At 54.1% G+C, this 9,609-nt stretch overlaps 1 protein-coding gene across 1 annotated transcript in view; it reads left to right on the top strand.

Moving 5' to 3' along the window:
- The window catches only part of LOC140378045 (complement C3-like), a 165,377-nt gene that overhangs the window by 119,102 nt on the left and 36,666 nt on the right, over positions 1-9,609 (top strand). Inside the window, exons 16-24 of the mRNA XM_072463676.1 lie at positions 1,261-1,390; positions 1,460-1,528; positions 3,688-3,996; positions 4,289-4,514; positions 6,167-6,252; positions 6,789-6,928; positions 8,518-8,727; positions 8,865-8,925; positions 9,005-9,088. Coding sequence (XP_072319777.1) covers positions 1,261-1,390; positions 1,460-1,528; positions 3,688-3,996; positions 4,289-4,514; positions 6,167-6,252; positions 6,789-6,928; positions 8,518-8,727; positions 8,865-8,925; positions 9,005-9,088 — 1,315 coding nt within the window. The remainder of the gene's footprint in view (positions 1-1,260; positions 1,391-1,459; positions 1,529-3,687; positions 3,997-4,288; positions 4,515-6,166; positions 6,253-6,788; positions 6,929-8,517; positions 8,728-8,864; positions 8,926-9,004; positions 9,089-9,609) is intronic.

Below are 9,609 nucleotides of genomic sequence, written 5' to 3'. Positions count from 1 at the left end.
AGCAGGACTAAAGCAGGACTAAAGCAGGTCTAAAGCAGGTCTAAAGCAGGACTAAAGCAGGACTAAAGCAGGACTAAAGCAGGACTAAAGCAGGTCTAAAGCAGGACTAAAGCAGGACTAAAGCAGGACTAAAGCAGGACTAAAGCAGGTCTAAAGCAGGACTAAAGCAGAACTAAAGCAGGACTAAAGCAGGACTAAAGCAGGTATAAAGCAGGTCTAAAGCAGGACTAAAGCAGGACTAAAGCAGGACTAAAACAGGTCTAAAGCAGGACTAAAGCAGGTCTAAAGCAGGTCTAAAGCAGGTCTAAAGCAGGACTAAAGCAGGACTAAAGCAGGACTAAAGCAGGACTAAAGCAGGACTAAAGCAGGACTAAAGCAGGTCTAAAGCAGGACTAAAGCAGGACTAAAGCAGGACTAAAGCAGGACTAAAGCAGGTCTAAAGCAAGACTAAAGCAGAACTAAAGCAGGACTAAAGCAGGTCTAAAGCAGGTCTAAAGCAGGTCTAAAGCAGGTCTAAAGCAGGACTAAAGCAGGACTAAAGCAGGACTAAAGCAGGACTAAAGCAGGTCTAAAGCAGGTCTAAAGCAGGTCTAAAGCAGGTCTAAAGCAGGACTAAAGCAGGTCTAAAGCAGGACTAAAGCAGGACTAAAGCAGGTCTAAAGCAAGACTAAAGCAGGTCTAAAGCAGGACTAAAGCAGGACTAAAGCAGGTCTAAAGCAAGACTAAAGCAGGTCTAAAGCAGGACTAAAGCAGGACTAAAGCAGGTCTAAAGCAGGACTAAAGCAGGTCTAAAGCAGGTCTAAAGCAGGACTAAAGCAGGACTAAAGCAGGTCTAAAGCAGGTCTAAAGCAGGACTAAAGCAGGTCTAAAGCAGGACTAAAGCAGGACTAAAGCAGGTCTAAAGCAAGACTAAAGCAGGTCTAAAGCAGGACTAAAGCAGGACTAAAGCAGGTCTAAAGCAGGACTAAAGCAGGACTAAAGCAGGTCTAAAGCTGGTCTAAAGCAGGACTAAAGCAGGACTAAAGCAGGTCTAAAGCTGGTCTAAAGCAGGACTAAAGCAGGACTAAAGCAAGACTAAAGCAGGTCTAAAGCAGGACTAAAGCAAGACTAAAGCAGGTCTAAAGCAAGACTAAAGCAGAACTAAAGCAGGACTAAAGCAGGTCTAAAGCAGGACTAAAGCAGGACTAAAGCAGGTCTAAAGCAGGTCTAAAGCAGGACTCACGCAGGACTAACACAGGTGTTCTTCTTGTTCCATGTCAGATCTGGGGTGCGGTGCAGAAGGAGGACCTCGGGTGCTCCCGTGGGGGAGGAGCTAGTGCTAAAGGCGTGTTCTCAGACGCTGGGCTGCTCTTCTTCTCTGACTCCAACTTCATGACGGATTTCAGACAATGTACAGCTCACACTCTGATGTCTCTGTCCGTTCTGTCCTTTACACTAAACCATGTGCTTTTGTCCACAGCGCTGCAGTGTCCACGCAGCTCCAGAAGGAGGCGCTCTGTGGATCGCTTTGAACACAAGGCTAAGCTTGGTAAGTACTACTGTATATATACTAATATATATACTAGTATATATACTAGTATATATACTAGTAATAGTATATATACTAGTATATAGAGACGGAAATGAGAGGCGGCGGGAGAAGACGTGTTTGTTCAGGCGTGTCCACAGCGCCATCCTGGTCTCGTCCTGGTCTCGTCCTGGTCCCGTCCTTGTCTCATCCTTGTCTCATCCTTGTCTCGTCCTTGTCTCGTCCTGGTCTTGTCCTGGTCTCGTCCTTGTCTCATCCTTGTCTCATCCTTGTCTCGTCCTTGTCTCGTCCTGGTCTTGTCCTGGTCTCGTCCTTGTTTCGTCCTTGTCTCATCCCTGTCTCATCCTGGTCCCATCCTTGTCTCGTCCTTGTCTCATCCTTGTCTCGTCCTGGTCTTGTCCTTGTCCCGTCCTTGTCTTGTCCTTGTCTCATGCTGGTCTCATCCTTGTCTCATCCTGGTCCCATCCTTGTCTCGTCCTTGTCTCATCCTTGTCTCGTCCTGGTCTTGTCCTTGTCCCGTCCTTGTCTTGTCCTTGTCTCATGCTGGTCTCATCCTTGTCTCATCCTGGTCTTGTCCTGGTCTCGTCCTTGTCTCATCCTTGTCTCGTCCTGGTCTTGTCCTTGTCCCGTCCTTGTCTTGTCCTTGTCTCATGCTGGTCTCATCCTTGTCTCATCCTGGTCTTGTCCTGGTCTCGTCCTTGTCTCATCCTTGTCTCATCTTTGTCTTGTCCTGGTCTCGTCCTGGTCTCGTCCTGGTCTTGTCCTGGTCTCGTCCTTGTCTCGTCCTTGTCTCATCCTGGTCTCATCCTTGTCTCGTCCTGGTCTTGTCCTGGTCTCGTCCTTGTCTCATCCTTGTCTCATCTTTGTCTTGTCCTGGTCTCGTCCTTGTCTCGTCCTGGTCTTGTCCTGGTCTCGTCCTTGTCTCGTCCTTGTCTCATCCTTGTCTCATCCTTGTCTTGTCCTGGTCTCGTCCTTGTCTCGTCCTTGTCTCATCCTGGACTCGTCCTTGTCTTGTCCTATACTAGTCCTTGTCTCTCCCTTGTCTCATCCTACACTCGTCCTTGTCTCGTCCTACACTCGTCCTTGTCTCTCCCTTGTCTCGTCCTACACTCGTCCTTGTCTCTCCCTTGTCTCGTCCTACACTCGTCCTTGTCTCATCCTACACTCGTCCTTGTCTCGTCCTACACTCGTCCTTGTCTCGTCCTACACTCGTCCTTGTCTCTCCCTTGTCTCGTCCTACACTCGTCCTTATCTCATCCTGGACTCGTCCTTGTCTCGTCCTACACTCGTCCTTGTTTCGTCCTACACTCGTCCTTGTCTCTCCCTTGTCTCGTCCTACACTCGTCCTTGTCTCGTCCTACACTCGTCCTACACTCGTCTTTGTCTCTCCCTTGTCTCGTCCTACACTCGTCCTTGTCTCGTCCTACACTCGTCCTTGTCTCTCCCTTGTCTCGTCCTACACTCGTCCTTGTCTCTCCCTTGTCTCGTCCTACACTCGTCCTTGTCTCTCCCTTGTCTCGTCCTACACTCGTCCTTGTCTCGTCCTACACTCGTCCTTGTCTCTCCCTTGTCTCGTCCTACACTCGTACTTGTCTCTCCCTTGTCTCGTCCTACACTCGTCCTTGTCTCTCCCTTGTCTCGTCCTACACTCGTCCTTGTCTCTCCCTTGTCTCGTCCTACACTCGTCCTTGTCTCATCCTACACTCGTCCTTGTCCCTCCCTTGTCTCGTCCTACACTCGTCCTTGTCTCATCCTTGTCTCGTCCTACACTCGTCCTTATCTCATCCTGGACTCGTCCTTGTCTCGTCCTACACTCGTCCTTGTCTCTCCCTTGTCTCGTCCTACACTCGTCCTTGTCTCTCCCTTGTCTCGTCCTACACTCGTCCTTGTCTCGTCCTACACTCGTCCTTGTCTCTCCCTTGTCTCGTCCTACACTTGTACTTGTCTCTCCCTTGTCTCGTCCTACACTCGTCCTTGTCTCGTCCTACACTCGTCCTTGTCTCTCCCTTGTCTCGTCCTACACTCGTCCTTGTCTCTCCCTTGTCTCGTCCTACACTCGTCCTTGTCTCATCCTACACTCGTCCTTGTCCCTCCCTTGTCTCATCCTACACTCGTCCTTGTCTCATCCTGGACTCGTCCTTGTCTCGTCCCTCTCCCAGAGCGCGTGTTCAAAGACGAGCTGCTGCGGCGCTGCTGTGTGGACGGCCTCAGAGACGTCCCCATGAGGTACTCGTGCACGCGGCGCTCGCTCTACATCACCGAGAGCTTCGAGTGCATCCGCGCCTTCAGACACTGCTGTGGCAAGTACCGCCACGAGCCCATCGACCCCTCCATGCCCACCGCCATGCCCAGCTTCATCACCACCGCCCCAGTCACCACCACCGCCGTCCCAACCTTCCCACACAGAGAATTTATCCTGGAGGGTATTATGGCCTACGGACGGTTTCCCCTGGAAAGAGAGGGTTTCAGTAAGTGATCCACTCGTTTTAGGCAACGATGTCCCTGAATGATCTCACTCATTTAGTCTTTATTTGGTAGAAATGTCTTAAAACAAGATAAGCCAGATTTTTGTTTGTCTAGATTTAAGTGAATAAATGTATAAAAGTTGCGGTTTACCATCCCTGGGTCACCTTTGACCTCTCAACATATTCCATTGTGCACTGTGGCATGACCAGCTATACAAAAAAATGAAAGTTCTCACCCACGAACGTGATCGCAACTCTATCGTCTTCACCCGAGGCTCTGGTGTCTTCTCCACAGTCTTGGTCGGAGCCGCGGGCGGAGCAGGCAGGGGCACAGTTATGCGCGTGCTCCCTTCAATGCCAGCAGAGGGCGTCTCACCGCTGGAGGACCAGGCCCAGTGGAACGAGGACCAGTGGGATGAGGAAGAGTGGGACGAGGACGAGGTGACTGCCAGGTCCATGTTCCAGGAGTCGTGGCTCTGGGAAGACGTCACTCTGTCCTCTGAAGTCGACCTCACCACACGGTAAGAACAATCCAATCTGTGCAGTGTCCTGAGTCTCTTTAGTCCTGGTCTAGTCCCGGTTTAGTCCTGCTTTGGTCGATTCATTGGTCTCACCCTGGTCTCTCCCTGGTCTCTCCCTGGTCTCACCCTGGTCTCTCCCTGGTCTCTCCTCGGTCTCACCTCGGTCTCTCCCTGGTCTCTCCTCGGTCTCACCTCGGTCTCTCCCTGGTCTCTCCCTGGTCTCTCCCTGGTCTCTCCTCGGTCTCACCTCGGTCTCACCCTGGTCTCTCCCTGGTCTCTCCTCGGTCTCACCTCGGTCTCTCCCTGGTCTCTCCTCGGTCTCACCTCGGTCTCTCCCTGGTCTCTCCCTGGTCTCTCCCTGGTCTCTCCCTGGTCTCACCCTGGTCTCTCCTCGGTCTCACCTCGGTCTCTCCCTGGTCTCTCCCTGGTCTCTCCCTGGTCTCACCCTGGTCTCTCCCTGGTCTCTCCCTGGTCTCACCCTGGTCTCACCCTGGTCTCACCCTGGTCTCTCCCTGGTCTCTCCCTGGTCTCACCCTGGTCTCTCCCTGGTCTCTCCCTGGTCTCTCCCTGGTCTCACCCTGGTCTCTCCCTGGTCTCTCCCTGGTCTCTCCCTGGTCTCACCCTGGTCTCTCCTCGGTCTCACCTCGGTCTCTCCCTGGTCTCTCCCTGGTCTCTCCCTGGTCTCACCCTGGTCTCTCCCTGGTCTCTCCCTGGTCTCTCCCTGGTCTCACCCTGGTCTCTCCTCGGTCTCACCTCGGTCTCTCCCTGGTCTCACCCTGGTCTCACCCTGGTCTCTCCCTGGTCTCTCCCTGGTCTCACCTCGGTCTCACCCTGGTCTCTCCCTGGTCTCTCCCTGGTCTCACCTCGGTCTCTCCCTGGTCTCTCCCTGGTCTCACCCTGGTCTCACCCTGGTCTCTCCCTGGTCTCTCCCTGGTCTCTCCCTGGTCTCTCCCTGGTCTCACCCTGGTCTCTCCTCGGTCTCACCTCGGTCTCTCCCTGGTCTCACCCTGGTCTCACCCTGGTCTCTCCCTGGTCTCACCCTGGTCTCTCCCTGGTCTCACTCTGGTCTCTCTCTGGTCTCACCTCGGTCTCACCTCGGTCTCACCCCGGTCTCTCCCTGGTCTCTCCCTGGTCTCTCCCTGGTCTCACCCTGGTCTCTCCCTGGTCTCTCTCTGGTCTCACTCTGGTCTCTCGCTGGTCTCACCCTGGTCTCTCCTCGGTCTCTCCCTGGTCTCTCCCTGGTCTCACCCCGGTCTCACCCCGGTCTCACCCTGGTCTCTCCCCGGTCTCTCCCCGGTCTCTCCCCGGTCTCTCCCTGGTCTCTCCCTGGTCTCTCCCTGGTCTCTCCTTGGTCTCTCCCTGGTCTCTCCCTGGTCTCTCCTTGGTCTCTCCTTGGTCTCTCCCTGGTCTCACCCTGGTCTCACCCTGGTCTCACCCTGGTCTCACCCCGGTCTCACCCTGGTCTCTCCCCGGTCTCTCCCCGGTCTCTCCCCGGTCTCTCCCTGGTCTCTCCCTGGTCTCTCCCTGGTCTCTCCTTGGTCTCTCCCTGGTCTCTCCCTGGTCTCTCCTTGGTCTCTCCTTGGTCTCTCCCTGGTCTCACCCTGGTCTCACCCTGGTCTCACCCTGGTCTCACCCTGGTCTCGTCTCTTCAGCCTGTCCTCCGTCACACTTGAGCGTCCTCTGCCTGACAGTATCACAGAATGGGGCATCATGGCCATCAGCGCTTCAACTCGATCAGGTCTGTTTTTATTCACAGGTTTTTGTTTAATCTTTCATTTTTCCTGTTTGTGTTGCTGCTTTACTCCTGACTGAGTCCTGACTGAGTCCTGACTGAGTCCTGACTGAGTCCTGACTGAGTCCAGACTGAGTCCAGACTGAGTCCTGACTGAGTCCTGACTGAGTCCTGACTGAGTCCTGACTGAGTCCAGACTGAGTCCTGACTGAGTCCAGACTGAGTCCTGACTGAGTCCAGACTGAGTCCTGACTGAGTCCTGACTGAGTCCAGACTGAGTCCTGACTGAGTCCAGACTGAGTCCTGACTGAGTCCTGACTGAGTCCTGACTGAGTCCTGACTGAGTCCAGACTGAGTCCTGACTGAGTCCAGACTGAGTCCTGACTGAGTCCTGACTGAGTCCTGACTGAGTCCAGACTGAGTCTTGACTGGGTCCTGGTCCAGTCCTGATCCGATCCGGGTCCAGTCCTGGTCCAGTCCTGATCCAGTCCGGGTCCGGTCCAGGTCCGGTCCGGGTCTAACCCTCTTGTGTTTCGCTGAAGGCTTTTGCGTGGCGGAGCCATATAACGTTCGGGCCTGGAAGCCGCTGTTTGTGGATCTGAAGCTGCCGTATTCTGTTGCCCGAAATGAACAAGTCCAGATCCGAGCCGTGGTCTACAACCATTTCCCAGACAACAAAGAGGTCTGTCCCAGTCCAGGTTCAGACTGGGTTTAGACCTGGTTCAGACCTGGTTTAGACCTGGTTCAGACCTGGTTTAGCCCTGGTTTAGCCCTGGTTTGGACCTGGTTGAGACCTGGTTTAGCCCTAGTTTGGACCTGGTTTAGACCTGCTTTAGTCCTGGTTTAGCCCTGGTTTAGACCTGGTTCAGACCTGGTTCAGACCTGGTTTAGCCCTGGTTTAGCCCTGGTTTAGCCCTGGTTTAGCCCTGGTTTAGCCCTGGTTTAGCCCTGGTTCAGACCTGGTTTAGCCCTGGTTCAGACCTGGTTTAGCCCTGGTTTAGTCCTGGTTCAGACCTGGTTTAGACCTGGTTTAGCCCTGGTTCAGACCTGGTTTAGCCCTGGTTCGGACCTGGTTTAGCCCTGGTTTAGCCCTGGTTTAGCCCTGGTTCAGACCTGGTTTAGCCCTGGTTCAGACCTGGTTTAGCCCTGGTTTAGTCCTGGTTCAGACCTGGTTTAGCCCTGGTTTAGTCCTGGTTTAGCCCTGGTTCAGACCTGGTTTAGCCCTGGTTCAGACCTGGTTTAGCCCTGGTTTAGCCCTGGTTCAGACCTGGTTTAGCCCTGGTTCAGACCTGGTTTAGCCCTGGTTTAGCCCTGGTTCAGACCTGGTTTAGCCCTGGTTTAGCCCTGGTTCAGACCTGGTTTAGCCCTGGTTCAGACCTGGTTTAGCCCTGGTTCAGACCTGGTTTAGACCTGGTTTAGCCCTGGTTCAGACCTGGTTTAGCCCTGGTTCAGACCTGGTTTAGCCCTGGTTTAGCCCTGGTTCAGACCTGGTTTAGCCCTGGTTCAGACCTGGTTCAGACCTGGTTTAGCCCTGGTTCAGACCTGGTTTAGCCCTGGTTTAGCCCTGGTTCAGACCTGGTTTAGCCCTGGTTTAGCCCTGGTTCAGACCTGGTTTAGCCCTGGTTCAGACCTGGTTTAGCCCTGGTTCAGACCTGGTTTAGCCCTGGTTCAGACCTGGTTTAGCCCTGGTTTAGCCCTGGTTCAGACCTGGTTTAGCCCTGGTTCAGACCTGGTTTAGCCCTGGTTTAGCCCTGGTTCAGACCTGGTTTAGCCCTGGTTCAGACCTGGTTTAGCCCTGGTTTAGACCTGGTTCAGACCTGGTTTAGCCCTGGTTTAGCCCTGGTTCAGACCTGGTTTAGCCCTGGTTCAGACCTGGTTTAGCCCTGGTTTAGTCCTGGTTCAGACCTGGTTTAGCCCTGGTTCAGACCTGGTTCAGACCTGGTTTAGCCCTGGTTCAGACCTGGTTCAGACCTGGTTTAGCCCTGGTTTAGTCCTGGTTTAGCCCTGGTTCAGACCTGGTTTAGCCCTGGTTCAGACCTGGTTTAGCCCTGGTTTAGCCCTGGTTTAGCCCTGGTTCAGACCTGGTTTAGCCCTGGTTTAGTCCTGGTTCAGACCTGGTTTAGCCCTGGTTTAGCCCTGGTTCAGACCTGGTTTAGCCCTGGTTTAGCCCTGGTTCAGACCTGGTTTAGCCCTGGTTCAGACCTGGTTTAGCCCTGGTTTAGCCCTGGTTCAGACCTGGTTTAGCCCTGGTTTAGCCCTGGTCTCTCTCAGGTGCTTGTGACGCTGATGAAGACGGACAGGATGTGCAGCGTTGCGTTCAGGGACCGTCACGTTCAGGAGGTTGCCGTGGCGGCGGGTTCGTCGGTGGTTCTGTCCTTCACTGTTGTCCCACTGTTCGTGGACAATCTGCCCATCGAAGTCATGGTGGTCTCCAAAGACAAGATGGCGTCGGACCGCGTCCAGAAAAATCTACGGGTGGTGGTGAGGCACAAAATACTACTATAAATGTACTATTTCTACAATATGGACATTACAATGAGAAGAATCACAGTTCCACAATGACTCATGATTTAGTCCTGAGTTTGTCTTGTTGATGTTTGGTCATGTGTGTGTCTCAGAGGGAAGGAGTGCAGAAGACCAGAGTGTGGAGCGTGGTGCTCAACCCGGCGGCTTCAGGAGGTCTTCATCCTTCCTCAAGTGTCGTCCACTAGAAATAAACACAAAGGGGATATTTATGACTAAATGTTTGTCGTTGCAGGAAGTCAGACGCTGCGGATGGGAACAATACATTTGGACTCTGTGGTGCCCAACTCTGTTCCGGAAACTTTCATCAGCGTCAGAGGTCAAAACACGCTTCTGGTCCTGGTCCAGTCCTGGTCCAGTCCTGGTCCGGTCCTGGTCTAGTCCTGGTCTGGCCCTGGTTTAGTCCTGGTCCAGTCCTGGTCTGGTCCTGGTCCAGTCCTGGTCCGGTCCTGGTTCGGTCCTGGTCCGGTCCTGGTTTAGTCCTGGTCTAGTCCTGGTCCGGTCCTGGTCCGGTCCTGGTCCAGTCCTGGTCTGGTCCAGGTCCAGTCCTGGTCCAGTCCTGGTTCGGTCCTGGTCCGGTCCTGGTCCTGGTCCGGTCCTGGTCCAGTCCTGGTCCAGTCCTGGTTTAGCCCTGGTCTAGCCCTGGTCTAGTCCTGGTCCGGTCCTGGTCCGGTCCTGGTCCGGTCCTGGTCCGGTCCTGGTCCTGGTCCGGTCCTGGTCCGGTCCTGGTCCGGTCCTGGTCCGGTCCTGGTCCAGTCCTGGTCCAGTCCTGGTTTAGTCCTGGTCTAGTCCTGGTCTGGTCCTGGTCTGGTCCTGGTCCAGTCCTTGTCTAGTCCTGGT

This window comes from Eucyclogobius newberryi, unplaced genomic scaffold (genome assembly GCF_026437365.1).
Source record: "Eucyclogobius newberryi isolate DKJ021-1_F unplaced genomic scaffold, fEucNew1.0.hap1 SCAF_4, whole genome shotgun sequence".
NCBI classification, from domain to species: Eukaryota; Metazoa; Chordata; class Actinopteri; order Gobiiformes; family Gobiidae; genus Eucyclogobius; species Eucyclogobius newberryi.
The sequence above is the reverse complement of the archived record's forward strand: the minus strand, read 5'-3'. Positions and strand labels throughout refer to the sequence as shown.